The sequence below is a fragment of the Pleurodeles waltl genome, chromosome 4_1, assembly GCF_031143425.1.
Source record: "Pleurodeles waltl isolate 20211129_DDA chromosome 4_1, aPleWal1.hap1.20221129, whole genome shotgun sequence".
NCBI lineage: Eukaryota > Metazoa > Chordata > Amphibia > Caudata > Salamandridae > Pleurodeles > Pleurodeles waltl.
The window spans coordinates 767,712,760-767,737,542 of record NC_090442.1 but is presented as its reverse complement, the minus strand read 5'-3'; the positions used below and the strand labels follow the sequence as shown (position 1 = coordinate 767,737,542).

Below are 24,783 nucleotides of genomic sequence, written 5' to 3'. Positions count from 1 at the left end.
ATTACCGAGACCAATGACCAATGCATTGTGAACATAGCAGTTATTCCAGATACAATGAAGCCCAGGCCACTGAAGCAGATGTGAATGAACACATTCAAAATAGAATTTACAGATAGACAGAGGCTGGACCAAGATGGCTGACAGGATGACCAAAATCGATCACATTGGCAGATATAGGCCTGCAGAGACTAACCCAAGCGGACAGGTGCACTGTACAACTCAACCATTTTGTGTTTTGTGCCAATGCTGTAGAAATAATTGTATTACTTGTATATTTTGCAAACATGTAGCCCCCTTTTCTAACTACTGTTTTATTGTTTTTGTCCACACAGTCCTTTTGAAGTGTTAGTGAGCCCAGAAGCTGGGGCACAGAAAGTGCGAGCATGGGGTCCTGGCTTGGAGACTGGAGTCGTTGGCAAATCTGCAGACTTTGTAGTTGAGGCCATCGGAACTGAAGTAGGGACACTGGGTAAGGGATAAAATTTACATTTTGTGTCAACAAATTTATAGAGTTTTACCTACCTAATGACTGGTGCTTTTTGAGGTTACATTACTCTAATTGTATATCTCAATAGGACACAGGCCCCTCACCCACACTAGGTGGCATGCTTCATCATCGGGTCACTCACTGCCAGTGGAAATCTTGTTAGATTTGTATTTGTAAGAGACAGTTAATGTAAGTAGCCTAGAAGGGTCCCTAAGTTAAAATTGTATTAAGTGGGAGGCGAGAAACTATTTTCTTATTTACTATCTCACTAATGCATCATGACTGAATTACGCAACCTCTTATCATTTACCTTTTCTGCTCTCATTCCCGCCTCACCTTCCTTTTAGGATTCTCCATTGAGGGGCCTTCTCAGGCCAAGATTGAGTGTGATGACAAGGGAGACGGATCCTGCGATGTCCGCTACTGGCCCACCGAGCCTGGGGAATATGCAGTCCATGTAATATGTGATGATGAGGACATCAAGGACAGCCCCTTTATTGCTACCATTCTACCTGCCACCAATGAGTACTTCCCGGAGAAGGTAATGTCAGCAGTAGTCCCAGTCTGTCAGTCTATGAGGTAAAACTGTTATTCAAAATAGACTCTGTTCAGCTGATAGTCATGCTGGATCCTTGTGGAGGCCAACTGCTGTAGAAAGGGGCTAGATAGGACACCTTTATTTTAGAGTGTATATTTAATCATCGCTTCATAATAGAAGAGTAAAAAATACAACATCTCCTTGGATGGCAAACAACAAGACTACTCAGCCAATTATAAAAAGAATACAAATATAAGTTGCACCATAGATAGGTGGTCAGACATCTTCCTGTTCTGGAGAAAGAAAAAAGGGAAGGGCACAGGGCAAGGAAACAGCCGGTAGAGCCGGAAATGTGTACAGTTATTTTAACAAATTACCCAGTTACCTAGCTGAGTACTTTGTCATCAGTCATCGATGGGTGTCAATGACATCAAAAAAGCCACCAACATTGGGTAAAACTTAAAATCCAGCTCCCAGGTAGGAGATCCTTCAATTCATTCCTAATGCATATTTTTCACATTTGTAGCTTGAAGACTTATAAATGAAGCCCTTTTTGTGCATTTTATGTAGACAACTCTTTATAACAGAACCTGTGAAATGTCCAATGCAACTGTAGAAAATACAGTTTACCCACAATATTTGTTGAGCTCATCTAAGGGAAGTCACAAGGGAGCTTTCAGTTGTAATGGCATGAACACATTTACTTTCATAAAGATTTCACACAACACGCCAGGGCAAGATTATAAATGATTGTGAAAGGAAAAAGCAAATGTGTGAATTTTAGAATCAAAGACGTCACTATTAAACTGGAGTAATGTGACTGATCTTTACTGATTGTGTGGTTAATTACAGCTTTTGCAGCCCCAGATACAGAGCAACGTCATATAAGTCTTCAAACAGTAAATTTCAATTAGTGATATGCACTTGGGGGCTCTTTCACAGGTTAACGGGATGGAGGAACCACAGTAAATCAGTGGGTTTACACCCCTGCCAAACTTACATTTACTCGGCCTTATTTAGAGTGTGTGAACTGTTTATTTACCACTAATGAAATTAAGGGTGTGCAACATTTGCGTAATTTGCTTTTGCTTATGTGAAATTTAGCAAGAATTAAATTAACCTAGTTGCACAACTACCATTTAGCACTTTATTTTAGTGAGAAATAACCCCTTGCATCAATTTTGAATGCGAGGACACATTTTAGGCTAAAAAAATAGTTTTACGCTCCTGTCCATTACAGAGACAATTTTTGAGGTAGCCACAGTCCTTTTTAATTTAAGAGGAGCAGATATGCATGTCGAAATCCACAGCTAATTCTAAAATATAAAGTACTGCAATACAACTGTTCCATCGAACTTTAACTACCCTTAACATAATTTTATATCTTTTCGAACCTGAAGGTTGCTGGCCTGAAGTCTCTCTTATTCATCTTCATGTATTAATTAACATTGATTTGCTAACATGACAGTTTCAGCCTTTTAAGACCTTAAAAAACTCAAAGATTGGTAGATCCCTCCTCCTCCCGTTCCTCAGTTCCCCCATCTCATTTATAATTGGGGGAACTGCAGTATTTCAGGTGCAGAGCCTAAGTCTGAATATTTCTGCTGCCACAAAACACAGGTCTACTGCCAAAGAACTGTCAGGTGGTTTAATCGGAAGGGTGCAACTTTCAAGACTGTTTTTCCTGCCTGGGAAAGCCATGAACAGCATGGCATTCCTGGGCAGGAAAAAACAGTCAATGCCCGCCACACTTGGGGAGTAAATGTCTAGTATATTTAAGACATCGAATCTTAGATCAGCTATTGCAGCTTAAGTTGGATAGCAGCTGGATTACGGCATCTCACTTTATTTGAATCTACCTCCCAAAGAGTTTAGGAGTCTTCATTCTCTACAAAACCCCTCCAGGTCATTTTTTACTAGAATTCTAGCTGAATACATGTGTTCCAGGGATGAAAACCAAAATCATTATTAACATGTTTTTTTCTGGATAAACTGTTACCCTGCACCCTACTTAAAATTCCCCACTTCGTTCCGGCTTGGCAATGCCTTCTCAATTAACCTCATAAACTAAAACCATTGTATCACCAATGTGTTTGTGTGGAAGTTTCTATACTCCAATCCATTGACCTTTTTGCAGGAATTCACCTATGCCTGTCCCCAATGAAACAAAGAGCAGGAGCTCTTCTCTTAATCTTCAGACTAATTAAAGATGCCTCCTGTTCCTGACTCACCATCCCCGAAAAGTTCTGACATTGACTCTATAAATTAGCAACCCTTGCTTTGTCAAAACGGTGATTCAGGTGCCTAATGTCCGGAGAGTGGATATTATAACTCTAACAAACCACGAGTCCCTGGCGGCCATTTCATCTTCAAGCGAGCTGTGGATCAGTAATACAGACCTGTTTCTCCCCAAAGATTTGAACCATCAGAGAAGTTCTCTGAATTGATGAGTCCTAAAATATCCCTCGGTAGAGCTTTTACACCTCCTTTCACCACCGTAGCCCTCAATCCAGAGAGACCCTCTTCAATGATTTCCATGGGGGAAATATGGATCTCCCTTTAAGTGCTGTAAAATGAGCTTCTGCAAATGTTAATACACCTACTGTCAGTTGGTCAAAGCCCTTAACACTTTTCGTTTTTAGGTCTGAGTCGACAGCCAGGGGTCTGCATGACCTATTGTTATCAATTCTTTAAAATATGCATAGAGTGGGCCTTGGCTCCAACCAGAGAAGTATTTCTCTCTCACTTCGGACTGTTGGATTTTTGGTGTATCATTCTGCTTCCCATGGAGTGCTTGCATTGAAAGGCATGAGAGATTTTTTTGTATCTAAAAAGTACTCTGAATTATCACACATTTATATTCCTTATCTCATAGAGGCACAGTATACATTAAGCAATCATTTTGTTTTGTTTTTTCAAAGAAGCAGACTTTTTGAATGTCTCAGTCAGGACTCAAAAAGCCAGGCCTATTTGCTTTGCCACTGCTTGTCCTTTTTTGTCTTTACTATCCTGGCACAGGACACTCGTCTTTGCTCCCTGAAGGTGCCCGTTTACACTAAATGGCCACAACAGAAGCCACCTTATTAGATGAAACCCTCTTACTGACCCACATACGACGGGTCTGAATGTCTTTGGAGAACATTGTTCTCAACAGTGGCTGCACTAAGTATATAGGGTCTGCCACTTGGATTACGAATGGCCTAGCTATTGCCCCAGTCTTGAAGAGACTAGTTGTTGCCCATGTGAAAATTTGGAAATTTTGCTACAGCTGCTCTTTGCCTCTGAAAGACTGGTAGGAATGAGATGGAGTCAGTCAACATGAGTATTTAAGGGTCACGAGTCATCTGGAAATATTCTATATTTCATACTATACTTTCTGTCTCTTCCTACGGGACCCCTAGGCTAGTGATGGAGCTTGACTTAACATCCAGGGGTAGCAGTCACCCAGGCCGTCTGTGCCGTCTTCAGCCAGCTGTCACTGCCTTTCACACTGGGGTCAGCTGTCCTTTTCATGAAAATACGAGACAGGGAAATTACAACACTTCCATTACTGGCACATGTGCTGGTGTAGCTGGCATGCTGACCTTTCCATGGATGTCGCTTGCCCCATTCCAAGCACAGGACTCTAGTAACCACTGTGACATGATATGGCAAGCGGGAAAGCAGTTTAAAGAAACACTCCCAGGAGCCCCAAATAAATTAGCAACATTTGCTCTTTGTATCTTTCTCTTTCTTTTTCACTCCTTTTCCATGACACTTACGCCAGCTTTTTCCTTCCCTTTATGACTTCCCGCTCCAATACAAAGTTCTTTCACCACAGTGTCCCTCTTTACTTGCTGAATTGCCAGCATGATTGTGTCTTAGCTCATAGCCTACATCAGTGTTTCTTAACCTCTGGCCCGCGAGGTACACAAAGCCTACTCAGACGGTCTGCAACTACTTAAAAAATATTACGAATAGATTAATAAAGTATATTTAAAGACGCAAAATGTAAAATTTAAAACGTTAGTGTTCTCTAAATTTTAAGTAATTTGAAATTGGAGGCTAAAATTTAAGTTAGTATCCTCAAATTGATTTGTAGGAGCACAGCAAGTGTATTTAAGCGAACATAATATTGATGATGAGTGGTCTCAATTGAATTTTAAAAAACTCCATCCTTCCCATTGAAATTACATTTTAGATTTTTTAAGTATTTGAGAATTAATATATTTCATCATTTGTTTATTTGTTTGATGAATGCTTGTTTCTGATTTTTTGTGTGTATTGTTTTATGGTTCAAGTCATTGAAAATGCTTAGGCTGGAATCTCTGGCTTCCAGTAATGACTCAGTGGGGTACCCCAGAGTCCAATAATGATTTTATGGGGGTCAGCGGGTTCCAGTAAAGATTAAGTGGGGGTCAACAGAAGACAAAATGTTAAGATCCACTGGCCTATGTCATTTGGAGAAGTACAGCTTGGAAAACTGCAGATGTTTGGGTTTTCACAACTGCTGGATCCGTCTGGGTGGGGGTATCCTGCTCATTGACGCACTAAGACTATGGAGTTCCAACTCACAGCTCACACACCTGCAAGCTTGAATCAGAAACCACAGAGACAATGGATCAAACTAATGATAGGAATATACATACTTTTCCCAGGTTTAACACAGTTTGTAAAGTAGTCTAAAGTTATAGGCCTTCCTCTACTAGTGTGATTTTGTCACGCCCTGGATGTGTCTGTCTCCTGGTGCCCTTGTTTCTGGGCCGCTATTGTTGTTATGCGAATTTTATGTTTTTCTTTACCAACTACCATTTGCTTCTTCAACTAGGTAAAGGCTTTTGGACCAGGCTTGGAGCCGACTGGCTGTATCGTGGACAGGCCAGCAGAGTTCACCATTGATGCCCGGGGTGCAGGGAAAGCTGAGCTGAAGATCTATGCTCAGGTACTTACATGCCTGCCTGGTGCATTCACACTCAAAGCCTAATTTAAAGTAGTGTTAGGAATTCCTTGTGCCTTGCAAGAAGGGGTAGTGCTGGCACGGTATTACCATCACAGTTGCACTGCATAAGTTGTTGCAGACTGCCATGTGCTGCCATGGATTAACTACAGTAGCTGATGCAGGCTGCCATTTCCTGAATAGCTGTACTGCATCAGTTTATCCAGACCACTAGGTTCTGCTCTAGTCTCATGGCTTCAGTTAATGTATGGCCTTCACACCTTTCTGCAGATGGACATCATTAACTTTTAGTCATTTCGATGTCATAAACCAGTAGCACCTAACTTTCATGCCCCTTTCCCATCTAAAACACAGTGATGGTGACCACCAATACCACAGTTTACCAAACTATTTATTGAACTTAAGTTTGACATCATCAAGGTCTGATCAAAGTCCTACAGAATATTCTCATTGCCAATCATGTGATTGTACAAGACCTATCAAAAGTCTTGCATCCACCATAACAGTTGATGAATGAAGCTGTGTTTGTGCCTCTAGGATGCTGAGGGATGCCTAATGGATATCAAGATCAAAGACAACGGTGACAACACTTTCGCCTGTGTTTACGTGCCGACAAAGCCTATCAAGCACACTATCATTATCACTTGGGGTGGAGTCAACATTCCGAAGAGTCCATTCAGGGTAAGAATATCTCTCAAAAAGCCAAAGCACGTCAGTCTTAGTACTATCCACACATTGCAGCCTTATTGTTTGCCGGACATTGCAATCTCATTGTACCAGAGTCTGTGTATATGTCTGGAACTGGAGCCTATTGGTGTGGTATACATGAAGGCTCTTCCGTATTCAAGACAACAGCATCTCTGTGTGCCGGTCTCTGGTGTCTTGCATGTATGACAGACTTCAGTGTCTCTCATGTGTGACTGCTGATGTCTTAATTTCTTTGTGGCAGAGTGGGGAGATCCTCTGTGTACCAGGCCAATGTCTATTTATGATTTGTATGGAAGAGTCCCCTTTTTATATCTATGGAGACTGATGGCTGCCAGGGACAGCCAGGGCAATGGGGACAGTCTGGAATCTGTATCTGTCATCCCCTCATTTCCCGACACTAAACTTGCAGCTACTGTCTTACCTTATCTGCAGGTGAACGTAGGAGAAGGAAGCCACCCTAGTAAGGTAAAGGTGTATGGTCCTGGCGTGGAGAAGACTGGACTCAAGGCCAACGAACCCACCTACTTCACTGTGGACTGCAGCGAGGCGGGTCAAGGTAAGAGCTGCAAGTTGTACCACTTCTTGCTGAATTGTTAAGAATTCGGTGGCATTAAGGGACATGCTCTTTTTTATCAAATCATGATAATTGTGTTAGCTCATTAATCGTAAAATGCTTCAGGATAGGGTGCCTTTCAAAAAAATTAGCTGATGAACTTCTAAAGTTCACATTTTCATTCAAAGTTCAATCTTAACTCCTCTAGTGCAGTATGTAAAGAACGAGTCAAGAGTATTCCTGTGAACCCTTACCTCTCTCCCACAATGCATCCTGGGTTCAGGGAAAGCTGAGAAAATCTGCTTATCCCAGAACAAAGGAGAGCCCCGCTTTCCTCTCTAATATAAGGGCTATGTCACAATTTGCTCCCTCTGTGCAACGAAGGCAGCTTGGAAACTTCCCGGAGAGCTATCAGTTTCCTGCGTAAGTCTCTGGGAGCTGAACATGAGGACAGAACATTTGTTTTTATATGAATGAGTGGGGCTCAAATGGCAACACGAGGTCCTTATGGCCTTCCTTGTTCTGCAGTGTTGCATTCTTCTGTAGGTACTGGATACTTCAGTAGGACTACTGGTGACTGTGGAGATGTCCTGCATATTTTCCAAGTACCAGGAAAAGTTGATTGACCCACATTGCTTTTGATACATGGATTGAGACATATCTAATCACATTAAATTGTGTTAATGCCAAAGACTAGATTATATTTTTGCTGCTTTGTACCAGGCAAGTGTGAAGAATGAGATTTTCTTCCTGAGGGCTTTTTAAGGTGGAAAAACACATGTTCTTCTTTTAAGCAAAGAATAACAGTAGGGATAATGACATAAAGCAGATATTGTATTTGCCAGAAACATTTGTTGGACTGTTACAATCTTCCTGGTTATTCCAGAGGGCATACTATACCATTTGTTGATTATTAACAGTAATCACATCAGCAGAAGATCCATCAATACGTTGTTTTGTTTACAAATAGGTTTTGGCATTGGAAACAATTGCTGTTAACAGTGAACCGCCCATCGTCTGTTTGCTATCTTATTCATGTATCTGTGTATTTGGTTATGTTAAACATGGACTTAAGAAACTCTGCAGTCCCTTTTGTAAAAAAACTAGAATATACGCTGAAAGATCCTTTACTTTGCATATTGTTATTTGGATCTGGATATCACCCTTCTGAATGATCCTTTGAAGCAGAGGAAATTGTACCAAATCTTCCGAGTGTAATTGCATGATGAAGAAATAAAGAAGACAAAACTGGCTGAAAGTTACTGTTTCGTTTGTGCATTGAACTTATACGTTGTGCAAATGTTAGAGAACTGTGCTGGGTCAGATTTACGGAGAATCACCTGCCGATGTCGCTGTTGGCGGCACTCAAGCTAAAAAAGATTGTTCTGCATGATGTTTAACCTTGTCGTATTGCACAAAGGCTTGTTAGCTATGCCTAGCGTAGGATGTGTATGAGATACACCCTCCAGCACATCTTTTTAAGTAAAGTCAAGTGCACAGGGGTCAGCCACATAAGATGTGTGCTTTCGTGTGATGCATACGTCACATGTGGATATAGCATGCAGTGAACTGCTTGGCCCCTTGTTTGCATCTGGTTTCAGTCTTCATAAGGTTCTGAGTTAAAACCTAGCAATTTTGCACTGTCCTGTCCCTGACATACTTCTTTTGTACACACTCCCGGGGAGTCGACCCTTCACCATGGTTTCAGCACCGCATGAGGGTCAACTTTCAGTGCACAAATACTTGAGCTCTGGAAAGTTTGTCAACACTGACATATGTGCAGGTTTATGTTATGCAAATACCTTCACAAATCTGGGTCAAAATGTACGCACTACTTTCAGTGGGGATATGAGAATAATTAGACATTTTACCAGGTTGATAAAAGATTCATTTTGTGTAGAAATTGACTGGGATGAAAAGCCAAAAGAGACACACTAAAGAGATCCTTTACTGGAAAAGACATGTTTTCCATCTTAGGTTTATAGGTTAATTGAGGACTAAGGGAATATACACTTGTATAAAATCTGGAATTTTCCCCCAAACGTTTGGTGGCAGGTCTGGAATAGAATCATTCATGTGTCAAACGTTGTGACTAATCCAAAAAGAGGTTTGTATTCTCTGGATATCCCTATTGAAGCCACCACCTCAGATAGTGAAGTACCATACAGAACACTTACGATTTTCCATATGCAATGACTTTTTTCCTTCCACTTCCAGGAGACGTCAGCATTGGGATCAAGTGTGCTCCTGGTGTTGTTGGACCAGCCGAGGCCGACATTGACTTTGACATAATTAAGAATGACAATGATACGTTCACAGTGAAATACACCCCTCCTGCTGCTGGGCGCTACACTATCATGGTCCTCTTTGCAGACCAGGTAAGATTTTGAGGGCTGAAAGGCTTCTGTGGTCTGGGATGCTTAGAGTATCCCATTTACCTTCATGCCTTTGTAGTGTGCACTCACGTCCTATCATCACTCAGCTCTAAACTACTGAAAGTTAGCGGCATTACCCAGGAATGGGATCTGCAAATATTGCCCCATGGTCTACCGTTTCTTTTCATAATTGTTTCTGTTTTGTTGACATGTTCTGTATAGTCCAGCCTAATTCCTTATCTGACTCAGCCGTTGAAGTCTGCAGAAATATGTGTAGCTTTCAAGTTTTTCACTCAGGCTGGTCACACTGCTTTTTGTAGATCAATAACTGTAGTGAGAATACATTAATTATTTCTGGTGAATTATAGCGAGCCTTGTGTCACTGTCAAGCTGCATCATTAGTTTTCCTAGCGCTGCATTTGCCAGAAAATTACCTTTGTTGGCTAGCTAGAAATTAACATTATCTTAGTAGACTTTGCAGTTGTCATATTTTGTTTTTATTTATTTATTTATTTAATGCGTTTTTATATAGCGCGGACTTTACCCGAAGGTGTCAGAGCGCTTCACAATAGGCAAAGTAAAGATACAAGAGGAGAGGAATTACAAGTGAGCCTGTTACAAACGCAAACGTTACATTACATGAGGCAATACGAAAGGAAAAAGTGACGTGTGCAGGTTACAAGAGCAAATAGAGTACGAGTAGAGGAAAAAAAAAAAAAAAAAAACTTCTCTACTATCAAGGCACTGTGTGTGCTCTATCAAGAACTTGCATTATTTAGTTGTCTGCCATACCCTTTACTAATTTAACCAGAACTGTAGTTGACCTGTCTAATCCCACCATTACCAAACGAGGCTTCATGTCTTTCCTAACAAATGCCACTGCCATCTAGCTTGGCCCTATGGTTGTCTGTCCGGGATCCATAGTTCTGTAGCCAAGTTCCATCATCGCTCTACGAGACGGTTTAGAAATTAAACAACATTCTGTGGTAGCCTTGCCAAACAATACTGCTATCTCACTAGGTTTCATTGTTGTCCTGCCAAATCCTACCTCTATCGTCCTAGATAGCATGATTATTCTCAAAACCCTTGTTATCGTTCCAGTTTTATGGTGTTCTGTAGCTGGGGTTTAATGTTGTCTTACCATCATAGTATTCAGGTTCTAAACTTATCACAAAAGTTAATATCATTACCTAAACAAACTCCGTTGCAATCCGTCCGGGCTCCATAATTGTTAATACAGAATCTATTGCTATTTAACCTAACTAGATGTGATGATCCCAAAACATTGCAGCCTATTGTCTATTGTGGCCATACAATCATCAAAAGAAGTCATATTATTTTACTTGCTTCCCTAACTTTATAACACTTCTGTGCTCTTCTTCAGGAAATTCCCATCAGCCCTTTCAAGATCAAGGTGGATCCATCACACGATGCCACCAAGGTTAAAGCAGAAGGCCCTGGGCTGAACCGAACAGGTAAGCAGCATCAGAAAACATGAACATCTGGGTTTGGTGGTCATCTACCACCCACATTTTCTACTTCTGTGTTTATACTAACAGTCTTTGCTACTCATCCGTCTCCTTATGGTGCTTGCTGCAGAGCCAGACCTCTTTCTTCATCTTCTGTGTTATTATGTTAACAGAGCCTGATCTCATCTCCTTCCACTCTCATTTAGGAGATTGCACATTCAACGATTAAGCCTCATAGTTTGATTCCATTATGAGAGTGGTCGACAGGCTTGATCACCTTCTATGTGCTCACATGCTGGTCAATAACATTGGTACAGTTGTGAATTAAATTTGCACTTTTCAATAGTTTCTAAAGGGGAAATTGTTGTGCTCTCCTAAGAGAAAGAAGAACTATCCCAAGGGCCTTTGCACAAGTTGAAAAGGACGATAGAGGGGAATGATGTCATCTCATAACAGTGCTCTCACAAACTTTCTGGATCCACTCTTTGCCTCCAGGTGTAGAGGTCGGGAAGCCCACCCATTTCACAGTCTATACCAAAGGCGCAGGCAAGGCCAAGCTGGACGTGCAGTTTGCTGGCCTGCTGAAAGGCGAGGCGGTGCGGGACTTTGAGATCATCGATAACCATGATTATTCCTACACGGTCAAGTACACAGCAGTCCAGCAGGTGAGAGGACAAGGGAAAGGGAGGGAAGGGAAAGGAAGTGATGCTGAGGCAACACAGGCAAAGCAAGATGGAAGAAAGCAAGACATTGGGTGCCTGCGAGGCCAAACAGCTGCTCTACAGTTAAAAGCACAACTGTGCATTGAGTTATACAGGAAGGTCTGAGAGAGGGAAGGAACAGGGGTAGTAGGAGAGAGCACAGACATACATTGCCAAGCACGTAACTGTTTGGCGGGTATTGTGGAGAGTAAAGGCAAGACAAATAAGGGAGAAAAAATTGATTGATACAGTTGAACTCTCTGGATTGTAAACACATAGATAAGGTTTTTCACTTGAAATGACTCCCTCGTTCATATGTGGCTACAAAGACTGTTTATTAATAGCAATGCAGGAGTAATGAAACCCTGTGGAAACATGCTTTGTAATTCCCTTTTTAAAAATGTAGAAACATTTTTGAAAATTGTCTTCTTTACTAAGGCCTTAGAGCAAGTAGCTGTTCCTACAAGATAAATTGCCATCACTTGAGAGAGAAAGAACGAGTGGTGTGAAAGTGGTCCATGGAGGTGCAGCATGGGATGGGAGTGCAAGGAAGGGAAGGGAAATAAAAGACTGAAAGGGGAACCGCTTGGGCGTACCGTCTGTAGGGAAGAATGTCTACCCCTGCCACGCTGCCGATGGACTCACCTTTCTTCCTACTGTACACTGTAGGGTAACGTGACCGTGTCAGTCAACTATGGAGGAGATGCCATTCCCAAGAGTCCATTCGTTGTCAATGTGGCCCCTCCTTTGGACTTAGGAAAGGTCAAAGTTCAAGGCCTCAACAACAGTAAGTAGCAGCTAATGGAGTTTGTGGAGGGACAAAAGAGAAGTACACATAGATGAGCTATGAATGGACAGTTGTGTGACCGGCTCTGTCTGCTTCTAAGGTCTTCTTAGGTGGGAGCTGAATGTGCCTTTTAGTGGGGACAGAATGTGACGTCTCTCTGGCTTTGATGACTATCGAGGTCTTTCAGATCTTGTATGAGGTTTGTTTGTCAATGAATGACTGTGTCGGAAGGTCTTTCAGTCCACACCACACAAGGTTTGTAGACGGGATAGCTGTCACACTATGCCCAGTGTGGGTGGGAAGTCTCTCAGACAAGGCACGGGGACTCTATTTCCCTACACATTGCATCTGGTTAATGGGTGAGTGCAAAGCTCTGGCGGACATTGCAGAGGCCCAACACTGTCAGACACGGGCTGAGGCCGCAGTCTGTGGGGGAGCACAAAGCTACGTCAGACATTGCACTAGTCCTGGCTGTGAGTCCGCCAGGGTTGTTTGCACTCTTTGATTAGGGTCTCTCTTTCTGTGAGTCCCTAGAGAGCGCTGTCATTCATTCATTGGGGTGTATCTGTCTGTGACTGAGCTCTGTCTGCCAAGGGATGAGCTCTCTACGATTGAATATGAGGCTCGGTCTGCGGTGAGTGTGAAGCACTGTCAGCCATGGCTCAGGGTCAGTAAGTTGAAGGAGAGCTCTGTCAGCCAGTGTTAGAGACCCTCTGTCTTTCACTGAGTGTGGACCTCTGTCAGTCATGGCACAGGGTCTGTGAGTCACAGAGAGCTCTGTCAGCCAGTGATAGAGACCCCCGTCTTTCAGTAAGTGTGGAGCTCTATCAGTTAAGGCTCAGGGTCTGTGAGTCACGGAGAGCTCTGTCAGCCAGTGTTAGAGGCCACCCCCCTCGGGGTCTTTTCAACCCTATGATTTGGCTATAGCAGAAGTCTTTCAATGAGTGTGGAACTCTGTCAGTCCTGGTTCCAGGTGTACCTGCTGTGAGGCCCAGTTGTATGCCTTTGCCATCGCTCCCCATGCCATATGAACCCTCTTCTCTCTCTCTCCCTCCAGAGGTGGACGTCGGCAAGGACCAGGAGTTTACCATCGATACCCAAGGCGCTGGTGGGCAGGGACAGCTCGATGTGAAGATCACCTCCCCATCCCGACGGCCCATCCCGTGCAAGGTGGAGACGGGCACCAGCCCCGGCATCCACACGGTCAAGTACATGCCCCCCGAGGAGGGACCCTACAAAGTGGACATCACATACGACGGGAACCCCATTCCCAGCAGCCCCTTCACGGTGGAAGCTGTCATGCCACCGGACCCATCCAAGGTATGTGGAGTCGGGAAAGCTCTGGTGCTAAATGGAGTTCAGTAATCCATTCATTCATTCATGCAGTTACGCACGCAGAAGCGCTCAAGCAGTGCTTAATTTGTGCTTATTGTATCCGGTGCTGAGCACCGGCACTTATTTTTGAGGGCCAGGGCTTATTCTTCTGCCTCAAGCATTTGCTGCGAGCAGAAGACACATATGGGAAAAATGGATGAAGGGAAAAATGAAAGAGCGTTACAAAGAGAGAAAGTATAAAGCTGCAAGAGTGAGCTGAAGGGGCAGGGAGTGGCCTTTATGTGGATTGAGGAGGCCCGAGATGGCTTCAGGATTACGCTTCCTGAATATTCCGGGTTCACACATTTAATTGCAGCAGTCGCGTGTTTGAGAAGGGCTTTGAGCACCGGCACCTTTTTATTTACAAATTAAGCACTGTGCTCAAGGCTGTAATGGAGATTGCATCCGAGTGGACCCTCCGCCTCTAAGGACGTCTGTCCAGGGAGGACAAACACGTATAGCAGTCCTTATGTTTCTGTCTTTCCATCGCTAACTCGCATGTGCCCCTTTGCTCCTTTTACTCGTATTTGCTTCTTTCCCACTGTTTGTTTCATTCTTACTATTTCTCCGCGTGTCTCCCGCTCCTTTCCTCTGCCCTCCACTCACTTCCTCCCATGTTTGTATCATTCCTTTATTCGCTCCAATTCCGACTTTTCTTCGGTCCTTCTCTTCCACCTAATCTCTCCCTCTTTTCTTCTTTCATTCCTTGTTTCCTGTCCTCCTTCTTCCCTTTCACATTTTTTCTTTCTTCCCCACTACTTCCCTTTCCCTCCCTACTTGCCAGGCTTATTTTCCATCGTACCATCCCCCGCTTGCTCGCTCCCACCTTTTTAGCTTGCTTCCCTCTTCCTCCGACCCTCGATTCACTTTTCCTCCTTGTTTATTCCTTCTAGCTCTTATTGCCTCCTTCTCCCCCCCTCTCTCTTTCCTTCTCTCTCTTCACACTTTCTTCACTCGCGCTTCCCACTCTCCACCTCCTCCCCCTCTGCTCCCCGCTGCCATGTGTTTTTCATTTTTACAGATTTCCTTTGTGGACGAGAGCTCTGGAGTTGGCTTGGGTGTGTTGGGGGCTGGGAGGGATCAGTCGGACTTAAACAAACATTCACGGAGGGCCCCAATCATCGTTGTTCTGATGTATTAGCGCAGTCCCCAGGGGTCGGTTACAAATAAGAAGTGCAGACATGGCCGCTCCAAGGGGAAACCGGATCTGTTCTTCTGCGGGGAAAACCCCGTCCGGGGGCACCGGGCGGATTACTGACATTTTCCAGGCCTTGTATCTAACGTCCTGTCAGTGACACCTGCATACGGAGCTTGACGGCTTGTGGGGGGAGGGGAGGTCTGCCTCGCTTCACTGGCACAGTTGGGAGGTCAAGGTGACTTGGTGGGGGCGCCTCTTCTCCGTTTTCACCTGTCCAGGAGTGAACCACGGTGCTCCACGTTTACCACTTCCGTAGGGTTTTTAAGGGGCTCACAGGGCAGACCACAGCCTGACAACCTGGGTGACTGACGGGGCGCGAGCACTGATGAATCACCTCATTTGTGAGCCTCGAGTCCCAGTGACGACCTCACGACGTGACACCCCACCCTTCAGGTAGAAGTGATATCCAAAAATGACACAATGACGTCACTTGAAGGTCTATGAAAAAGAGGGCAGAGAAGCCCTCTGTGGGCACCGTGGAAGAAATGGACCCAGGGAAAGGCAACCCTTGTGTGGGCGGGGATTAACAGGTCAGGCCTGTCAGAGAGGCTTAGAGTCTAATGCAGATATGCATGATTTAGCACATGTAAGATATTTTTATATAGACATGGTGAAGTCTGAGGATGCATTGGTGAGATGCACCTAGCAGGAAAAGGTGCTGGACTGAAGAGGCCAGAGATGCACGGCAGATCACCTTCAGATTCCTGGTTCACATCTTTTGTAATCATTAATTATCTATCCTTGATTTCTTCACAGGTGCGTGCTTACGGCCCAGGATTGAAAGGAGGATTTGTGGGTAAACCAGCACCTTTTGCCATCGATACCAAAGGTGCTGGCACTGGAGGTTTAGGCCTGACAGTAGAGGGACCTTGTGAGGCCAAGATCGAGTGCCAGGACAATGGGGACGGCTCTTGCTCGGTGTCCTACCTACCAACAGAGCCCGGAGAGTATGCCATCAACATCCTTTTCGCCGAGGTCCACATCCCGGGCTCGCCCTTCAAGGCAGACATCAAGCCAGTCTTCGACCCCAGCAAAGTAACAGTCAGTGGGCCCGGTTTGGAGCACGGCAAAGCGGGTGAGACCGCCACGTTCACAGTGGACTGCTCCAAGGCGGGGGAGGCTGAACTCACCATAGAGATCATTTCAGACTCTGGTGCCAAGGCAGAGGTATTGATACAGAATAATAGTGACGGAACCTACAGCATCACCTATATTCCGGCCTTCCCTGGGATGTACACCATCACCATCAAATATGGCGGACATGCAGTGCCTAAATTCCCAGCACGGGTGAATGTGGACCCTGCTGTGGACACCAGCGGAGTGAAAGTCTTTGGGCCAGGTGTAGAACCACGAGGTAAGGATGCCATTTTTTGTGGTTGTGTGTTGTGTATGTGGACTGTATTGACACCCGGGGAAGATGTGCAAGTTTTGCACTATTCACAAAAATGCCATCCTGGGTGTCTTAGTGCATGAGCCGAGCAAGTCCGGCCATGAAGGTAGCAGTGTCAGTGAATGACAATATTTGCACATGCATGGTGTGAGTGGCCAAATGAGGGCAAGTCAGTTAACGATCACAGAAACAAGGTCGACACAGCTCCAGGGCCGTAGCTATAATAGGTGTAGCAAATGCAGTGACTTTGGCCTCAGAGGTGTGAGAGACACTGCACCCCAGTTATGACTGCCTTTCACTCCCCAACTGGAAGTGGGACAGGGACATATTTTCCTTCATTGCATTAGAGATTATGACAGTTATGCAGCCTACTGCAGATCAAACAATCTTTGTTGAGTCACAACAGTGGAGCAAAGAGTTTGCACCAATTTGCCTTTATTTCGAACTGAGGTAATTCCACATGAGACTAAATAATTAAATTTGCCGTAGAGCATAATACTGGAATGTGACCGACCCTACTGTGCCGTTGGCCGCCAATGGTCGTACTTACCATATCAGTCAATCACACATGAAAACAATGATAACATAACAACACTGTTGGCAGTAAGTATCGTCATGACAATTGTCAATGGTTATAAGCAATAATATCAATAAAAATATGATTATTTACTCAGATGCCAGTTTTCATCACGTGCCTCATTGATGCTGGTTGCTGACTGATAGTCTAATGTGGAATGTACCCAAGAGCAGTTAGTGCACCGGTTGTGAGCATTTAACACACATATTGATAAGCATCATACCATTGTGCTGTATGCACACTTTGTGCATAATTTTCTGCAAATTAGGAACCATACACATATTCACCTGGTGCATTTTCTTTCTGCTGAATTTTCTTTATGAATCGGGTTCTCGTCAATTTTAAGGTATAGTTGCGAAAGTAGAAACCTTATGGATCATAACATGAGAAAATGTAGTGAAGTGTAACACACCTTATTACAAGAAGGTAGTTTTAATTTAGAAAAAAGTAACTCAAGGTGGTTGATTTTTCTAACAGATACAGCAGTACACTCCAGGACTAGCCTCCAATAGCAGGCCTTTAGAAACTGTAATACCTCAAAATAGCATTGGCTCTTGCGCTCCACTGGCTAATGGGACACAATGATCAAGGACAACCGAGTATATCTGTACAGGGTTGATTCATATGTCACCGCAAGGGACTGAACAACACGATCAAGTGCATCAAACTCAGTTTGTCTAATGCTGGTTCCTATATCATTGAGGGCATTGTGCTGCACTGTTATTTGGGCTGGTTCATGTGCCGCTGCAGGGGACCGGACACGATGATCGAGGACATCTTACTAATTCAGTACAGTGTGTGCTCCTGTATCACAGCAAGGGACCGGATACGATGATCTTGAACATCCTACTACACTGGTATTATCCCGGATCCTATATCACTGCAGGGAATTGAAGCAGATGGTCGAGGACATCCAGCTAAATGAGATTGTGCTGGTTCCTTTATCACTGTAGCGGATTGGACACAATTATCAAAGAGATCCTAGTACATGCGCACAGCAATAATAGTTTATTTAACGATGCAGGGTGTTGGGCATGTGCGTCCGGACACCCTAGCTCAGGAGTATAGTGGCAATTCCTGCACCACAGGGGAGGCTTTAAAGTATGGGCGCTAGTACTTTGGTATGCTTGGCATAACAGACCACACCGCATCATGGATTGGGCACGACAACCCAAGGAGCGCTAGTATGTTATTATAGTTACAATTCCTGCACAACAGCATTACTTACACACAACAATCCAGGGTGCCCAAGTACGTTAGTCCCAAGGAGGTTCCTGCACCACAGCAGAAGGTTGGACACACTGATTGACGGGCCCTGATACATTAGCATAAAGGCTGTTCCTCCACCATGGTAGGGGTTGGATATGATTATCCAGGGTCCTTATAGTCTAGTTCACGAAGTGGCAGAAAGTGATGTATCAGGGATCCTAGTTCACACATCATTAGCTCCTTCATCGAGGATGGTGTCTCTTCTAATCCTCCCGTACCTACAGTTGTGAGATTTTATGACTGGGGGATTTTTTGGGCAATAAATTAAATGTGAACTAAATGGAAAGGGGGGTAGTGCATAGTTCTTGGAGGCAATAGATTCACTGAGTGTTTGCGCATTGAATAAAGTGTGTTGAGTTCTAGAGATGAGTGTATGAATTAAGTGGACATCCGTGGATACAGGAGTAAAACTGGTCATTACATCAGTGATGTGGATTGGGCACAACGTTGAAGGCGATCATATTGCATGAGTACCAAATTAATTATGATTCCTTTTATACTGTAGCGGGTTGGACATGAGTATTCAGGTGTCTTAGTTCAGGAGAATAATTCCTGCACCACAGAGGGTGATGGGAAGTAAACTGGGGGCCTTAGTATACAGGCATGCTTGTACCACTTCAACCACAACAGGGATGAGTGGTTGACTGTAAAGAGGACAGGGTAGGTGTTTTGGAATCAAGATGGAAGCATCTGCTCATCACTGACAGAGAAGGCAGAGATTGTGAGATCTGAGCAATTTAGAGAGGCCAGCTCCAATGGAGATTGTAATGGAGGAACGAGGATTTATTGTAGGAGCATAGCAAGTTCTTTCCGTGACTTCCCATAAAAATCACCACGTGGGGCCTTTTGGAAATCTCGTTCTCAAAATGGGATCCCTTCTGGTGTTGATCTGAATAAACACAATCCCTATGAGGGAAAACATGTAAAGTTTATTTCACAGTCTTTGCCAGTCACTGCCTTTTTTTTTTAATTACTAGTTATTTGCAAGACTTTAGATGAACAAGTTGGATATAGGATATAGTACCTTTCGATTTGTTAGCATTTTTGTTGGGTGAAAAATGTATTACGCCATATGAGGCAGGAAATCCAATTTCAGATCCCCGTGAAAAATGCAGAAGCACATCAGAGGCACACCAAAATGCAATTTCTTAGACATGTATCTGGGAGGTTGTGAAGTCCTGTAAGAGGTAGCTTGAGATGTGGACTTGGTGCATCACTTATGGACAAATTCTGAAGCCACTAAAGAGTTGGGGGTAGGAATGCCTTTTGATGATGGCATATGGTTTGGGTCTGATGTAAGTGAAGAGTTGGATTGGAAATGTGTTTTTGGCTCACATGTGATCAGATTCTAAAGTTACTCCTCGGATGGTAGCGAAAGCCCCTTTAATAGAACATACATGTCCTTGTTCTCAAGTCACATGAGATTTGAGGTTAGCGATCAATTTAATGGACCATTTTGCCATTTTCAGAAGTGGTGGGGTTCGAAAGGATGTTAACGGATCGTACAAGATCACAGTCTGATGCATGCAGATTGGCTACAGACGACAACATATGATATTGGTTTGTGATGAATGATTCAGTTTCCCCTCTTTTATTCTCCCCAGGTGTTCTTCGTGAGGTCACTACAGAGTTCACTGTGGATGCCCGTTCTCTCACTAAAACAGGGGGCAGCCACATCAAAGCCCGTGTCATCAACCCCTCAGGTGCCAAGACAGAGAGCTTCATCACAGATAATGGTGATGGGACATATCGTGTTCAATACACAGCTTACGAAGACGGTAAATATATGGTCATGGGGCTACACAACGCCTTCTTTTTGGTTAGGTTACAAGAAGCCCTTTTCTTCTCCTATCCCCGTGGTAAAATTATTGCAGTATGTGATACTGTTCTGGCAGAAAACAGAGAGGAAATACACTGCATTTTAAAATACTGTGCTAAACATGTGAAGCAATATGTGAAGTTCAGAGTAATTCATTACGATATAATCTTCCTTATGTCATAGCTTGTTTTACCACCTCATTCAGACCCATGCTTGCCATCTTCCTGTTGCCTCGATTTCAGACTTAGGCTGTATCTCAGAGTTTGTCGAATGGGATAATCCATCACAAACGTGACGTATATCATGTCCGCCATATTACAAGTGCACATCCTCCGGTCTGTGGCGGAATCCATGGTGTGAAAGCACCCAAACTCTGACAGCAATGTGAGGCCATACTAATGGCAACAAGGCGCAGCACACATGTCTATCTAGGTATGTTATGTGTACAGCGTGGAGTACTGTACAAGGTCATAGGCAAGGATACAGTCAGAGTGGTTGGAGAGATGGCGGGAGTCCTGGAGCAGAAGCACCCTGTCACAGCGCTTAGATGTAGTGCTCTTTATACTGTGACATGACATAACGCACATAAATGTACTGCTAACAGATGGACATGCACACACACACATTGAAATGCACACACGCAAAATGTAGAAGAAGTTGCACGCAGACACACAGGCCCTTGGACACAAAGACCGATAGCAGACACACGCAACCCACACCATTATTATTATAAATGCATATACATGCACATAGTCACTTATTGACACATATGTAAACACATGCACCTAAGGATAACAACACACACACTAGTGTATGTACGAGAGGGAGATGCTGGCAGTGGTAGTTCTCGTTCCCCTCCGGCGACCCTTAGATCAAGGGAACCTGGAATAAATAGTTGTTCCTTGAGGCATGCCATGCAAACACATTTCTGCATTTAAACAAATATCGTGTGGACCACGCACGCAAATCTGAAATCCAGCTCTCTGCCCCAGGCCCCAGGGAGAGATTTATTCCGTAATGTGAGAGCACGCAGGGTTTTCCCACCGATGAAAAGCACATGCAAACACTATCATAGCCACAAACAGGGAGAAAAAGGCGTTCTGTGGCACAGAAGCATGCATCATTCCACATTAGTGCGTCAACAGACCCACATGTAATCCCATGTACAGACACACTGGCAAAGAGGCAGCCAAACACTCAAGCTGCAAAAAATCATCCTCAACGTCAATATCAGCCCTCTCCAGCTAAAAAGGAGACGCTCCACTGTCTTAACAAAGAGCACTGCAACCGAGTTGACACCCCCGTCCAAGATACATTTCTCCCTTTCTTTCCAAGCTGGACCCGCCTCTTTCTGTATGAGGCATAGCCACACAACCAGAGCAACACGTTATGTTCCACCACGTGCTGTGCAAAATATATAAAAAATACACGTGCAAAAGGGATCCACGATGTCTTGTGCCAAAAAGATCTATCAATTCATATGCATAAACAGAACCACGAATTCCTGCTCAAACAAGATTCACTGCTGCATGTGGAAAAGAGATCTACCACTTCCAGTACAAATGAGATGTACAACTTTCTGTGTGTAAGATGTCTATTAACTCCTATGCAAAAGCGAACCACCATTTCCTGTGCAAGAGATCCAATCCTTCTTGTGCAAGAGAGATCTACTTCCTGTCCAAGATAGATCGACTCATTCCGGTCAAAGGAGAATCCAGAAATCCTGTCCTCGTACGACATCCAAGCAAAGGTTACAAGCTGCTGGTAACTGTCTTCAGAGCAATGCTTGCTTAGTCTGGGCCTCCTCAACCCTGTGAACACCATGCACGTTTACATGTTGAAGAGCCTGTAAGAGGGACAAGTATTGAAATGTAATGAGCTGATTAACAGAAAGCAACAGGAAAACTGGTCTATTTATCTTTGGTAGGAACCGGATTAGTTTAGGTAATACAGATATTTAATAATTCACCCGTTCTTATTCTGCACATTTCAGTTTTTTTTTGTTGATAAAAACAATAAATGTGGCTGGATTTTTAATAGTGACAAGCAATGTTCCCTCTAATTTTTTTCCACTGTGTGCGGCAGTGTGCAGCCAAGGATACATGCGCCAAGAAATTGACCATTCACGCGCGCACATCGCATAACTAGCCAAGATCTTTGGCATTAGCCTCTCCATACCACTAAAGCAGAAAAAGGATATCATTGCTCCATGCAATAGGGCATCAAGGCAGTTTTGTGACCTGGTTGCACACCCCAAGGACATGACCTGTTAGGGGAGCACGTATATTGCTCTAAAAAGGCTTATTTAGGCTTAGAAAGTGATAACGCATATAAACTACCACAAAGTATAGGAATGGTGGAACATTTGATAACAGCACATTTTCTACTGTTCTGAAGAATTTCCTAGCTCATTAACCATTAATTTCCAAGACAAATATCACTTGCTCGCTTGTATGCTAAAGTACGCCAAATGATGTTTACAACACTCCCCGCGGCATTTAAACGCTGTTTTCATTGACTTCAATCCAGATTCAAATATGAGCATTATCTGCCTTAGGGGAGCACGTATATCGCTCTAAAAGGCTTATTTAAACTCAGAAAGTGATAAAGCATATAAACTACCACAACGTATAGGAATGGTGGAACATTCGATAACAGCACATTTTCTACTGTTCTGAAGCATTTTCTAGCTCATTAACCATTAATTTCCAAGACAAATATCACTTGCTCGCTTGTATGCTAAAGTATGCCAAATGATGTTTATAACACTCCCCCCGGCATTTAAACGCTGTTTTCATTGACTTCAATCCAGATTCAAATATGAGCATTATCTGCCTTAGGGGAGCACGTATATCGCTCTAAAAGGCTTATTTAAACTCAGAAAGTGATAAAGCATATAAACTATATAAACTACCACAACGTATAGGAATGGTAGAACATTTGATAACAGCACAACGTGCGCGCTTGCCAAAGGGGCCTGCGCGATGGGGGAAGGAAAGGTGCGCGCGCGCTCGCGTGCCCGCCTTACAGGGAACATTGGTGACAAGAGAGCTTTTGGTTGTTGAACGAGAGGTGGTGCTTTGTTTCTCGTTTTGAGAGATTCTGTTCATACACCTTTTCCTCTTCCTCTCCTTCTGTAGCCCCATCTGTCCGTATGCTTCTATCTTTCTTCATTCCACATCTCACTCTGGACGTCCCACCTTTGTCTGCAGGCCCCTTGCTGGGCATAGTTCATCTCTTGCTTCTCTCTGTCTCTCTGCGTGCCCATAGGCACCCTCTGTCGCTGTGCCCATTTTCTCTCCATGCACCCCCACTTTCTATGGCTCATCTCTCGTAATAATTCATCCCTCTCTCACGCCATCTGTCTCTCTACCACCCTCCAAGCCCTTAACATCCCTCCTCATGTCCTTCGGGTACCTTCAGATGAGAGAAGTGAAGCACCAATTACACCCTCACTGGCTGCTCCACCGAATGTAGAAGGAGGCTTATAAAATAAGCATTTTTTAGCAGCTATTTTTGAATTGGGCTGAAAGAGAGCTAGAGGCATAACCTAAAGTCTTGGACTTATAGAATCTCTTTGATAATATCTTCTAGGCCCTTCGAGAAGGAGCTTGACCATGACCGCGCAGTTGCAAGGGCACGCTGGGCTCCCTCAGGGGTGGGGAATGCAGGAGCGCTGCCAGGGCTGTTATTTTAGGGGTCGGAATAGGAGACGAGGAGCTCTCACAAAGGTTTTCTAATGTCAGATCCCCAGCTGCTGCTCACAATTAATCCTGATCATGGACACCCTCCGAAGCCCTCCCGCCACCCTGGCCAACTACTCCTTGTCCACGTACGGTAGGGTGAGGAGTCAGGCTCAATGGGCTTTGCCAAGCAGGAGCTGACCCCACCCAACACCATAGACACAGAAATGACTCTCCCCTGACACGCGGCTCTGCTACATGCCCGTCAACTACTTCTATACATGCGATTGTGAAAGGATGAGAACCCACTTAAATATTGAGTTATTTAGCATGTAGTTAATCATTTGAGATTGATACTCCGAGACAGCTTCTATACATCCCCTGTTGTCCATACTGATGGAATGTACATGGCTAAAGTGCATTCATCCACCCCCATACGCTTGACACAAGTGCATAAATAAACACAGCACACCCCTACTCCTTCTCACTACATAAATGATTTGTCAAAGGGCTTTAAAAGCCTATTCTTTACTCTTTACACATAGGGTACCCTGAATTACCTACCCAGCCTGCAGTAATGGTCTCTTACAGGTGGTTTGCACTGGGTTAATGGAAGCGGCACTCCGCTGCTTGGGTTCTGTATTCCAACCACCCCTATCAGTCATGCTCCAAAGGGTAATCACGCTACTAATTTGAGAGATGAATTCCACACAGGAATAATTAATTTTAACAATGTATTTATAGCATAGGCTCAAAAGAATTAGAATTAGTGTGTCATGGTCTGACCTTAGGTGAAGAGAATGGGAGGTCACAATAATGTGGTCAAAACATCAACCTACAAAAATATTGAACCCACAATATTGGCTACCAATATATCATCAAGGGAGGAAGATGTGAAGTTAAGATTAGTATTTCTTCA

The 24,783-nt window shown here is 43.9% G+C and overlaps 1 protein-coding gene across 6 annotated transcripts in view; it reads left to right on the top strand.

Annotated features, from left to right (window-relative positions):
• FLNC (filamin C) overlaps positions 1–24,783 on the top strand; it is a 183,230-nt gene that overhangs the window by 106,804 nt on the left and 51,643 nt on the right. For all 6 annotated transcript variants that reach the window (XM_069229398.1, XM_069229400.1, XM_069229397.1 and 3 more), the window contains 12 exons: positions 333–469; positions 835–1,028; positions 5,833–5,946; positions 6,499–6,642; positions 7,102–7,225; positions 9,440–9,600; positions 10,982–11,072; positions 11,562–11,731; positions 12,437–12,554; positions 13,612–13,874; positions 15,883–16,480; positions 19,967–20,140. In XM_069229398.1, coding sequence (XP_069085499.1) covers positions 333–469; positions 835–1,028; positions 5,833–5,946; positions 6,499–6,642; positions 7,102–7,225; positions 9,440–9,600; positions 10,982–11,072; positions 11,562–11,731; positions 12,437–12,554; positions 13,612–13,874; positions 15,883–16,480; positions 19,967–20,140 — 2,288 coding nt within the window. The remainder of the gene's footprint in view (positions 1–332; positions 470–834; positions 1,029–5,832; positions 5,947–6,498; positions 6,643–7,101; positions 7,226–9,439; positions 9,601–10,981; positions 11,073–11,561; positions 11,732–12,436; positions 12,555–13,611; positions 13,875–15,882; positions 16,481–19,966; positions 20,141–24,783) is intronic.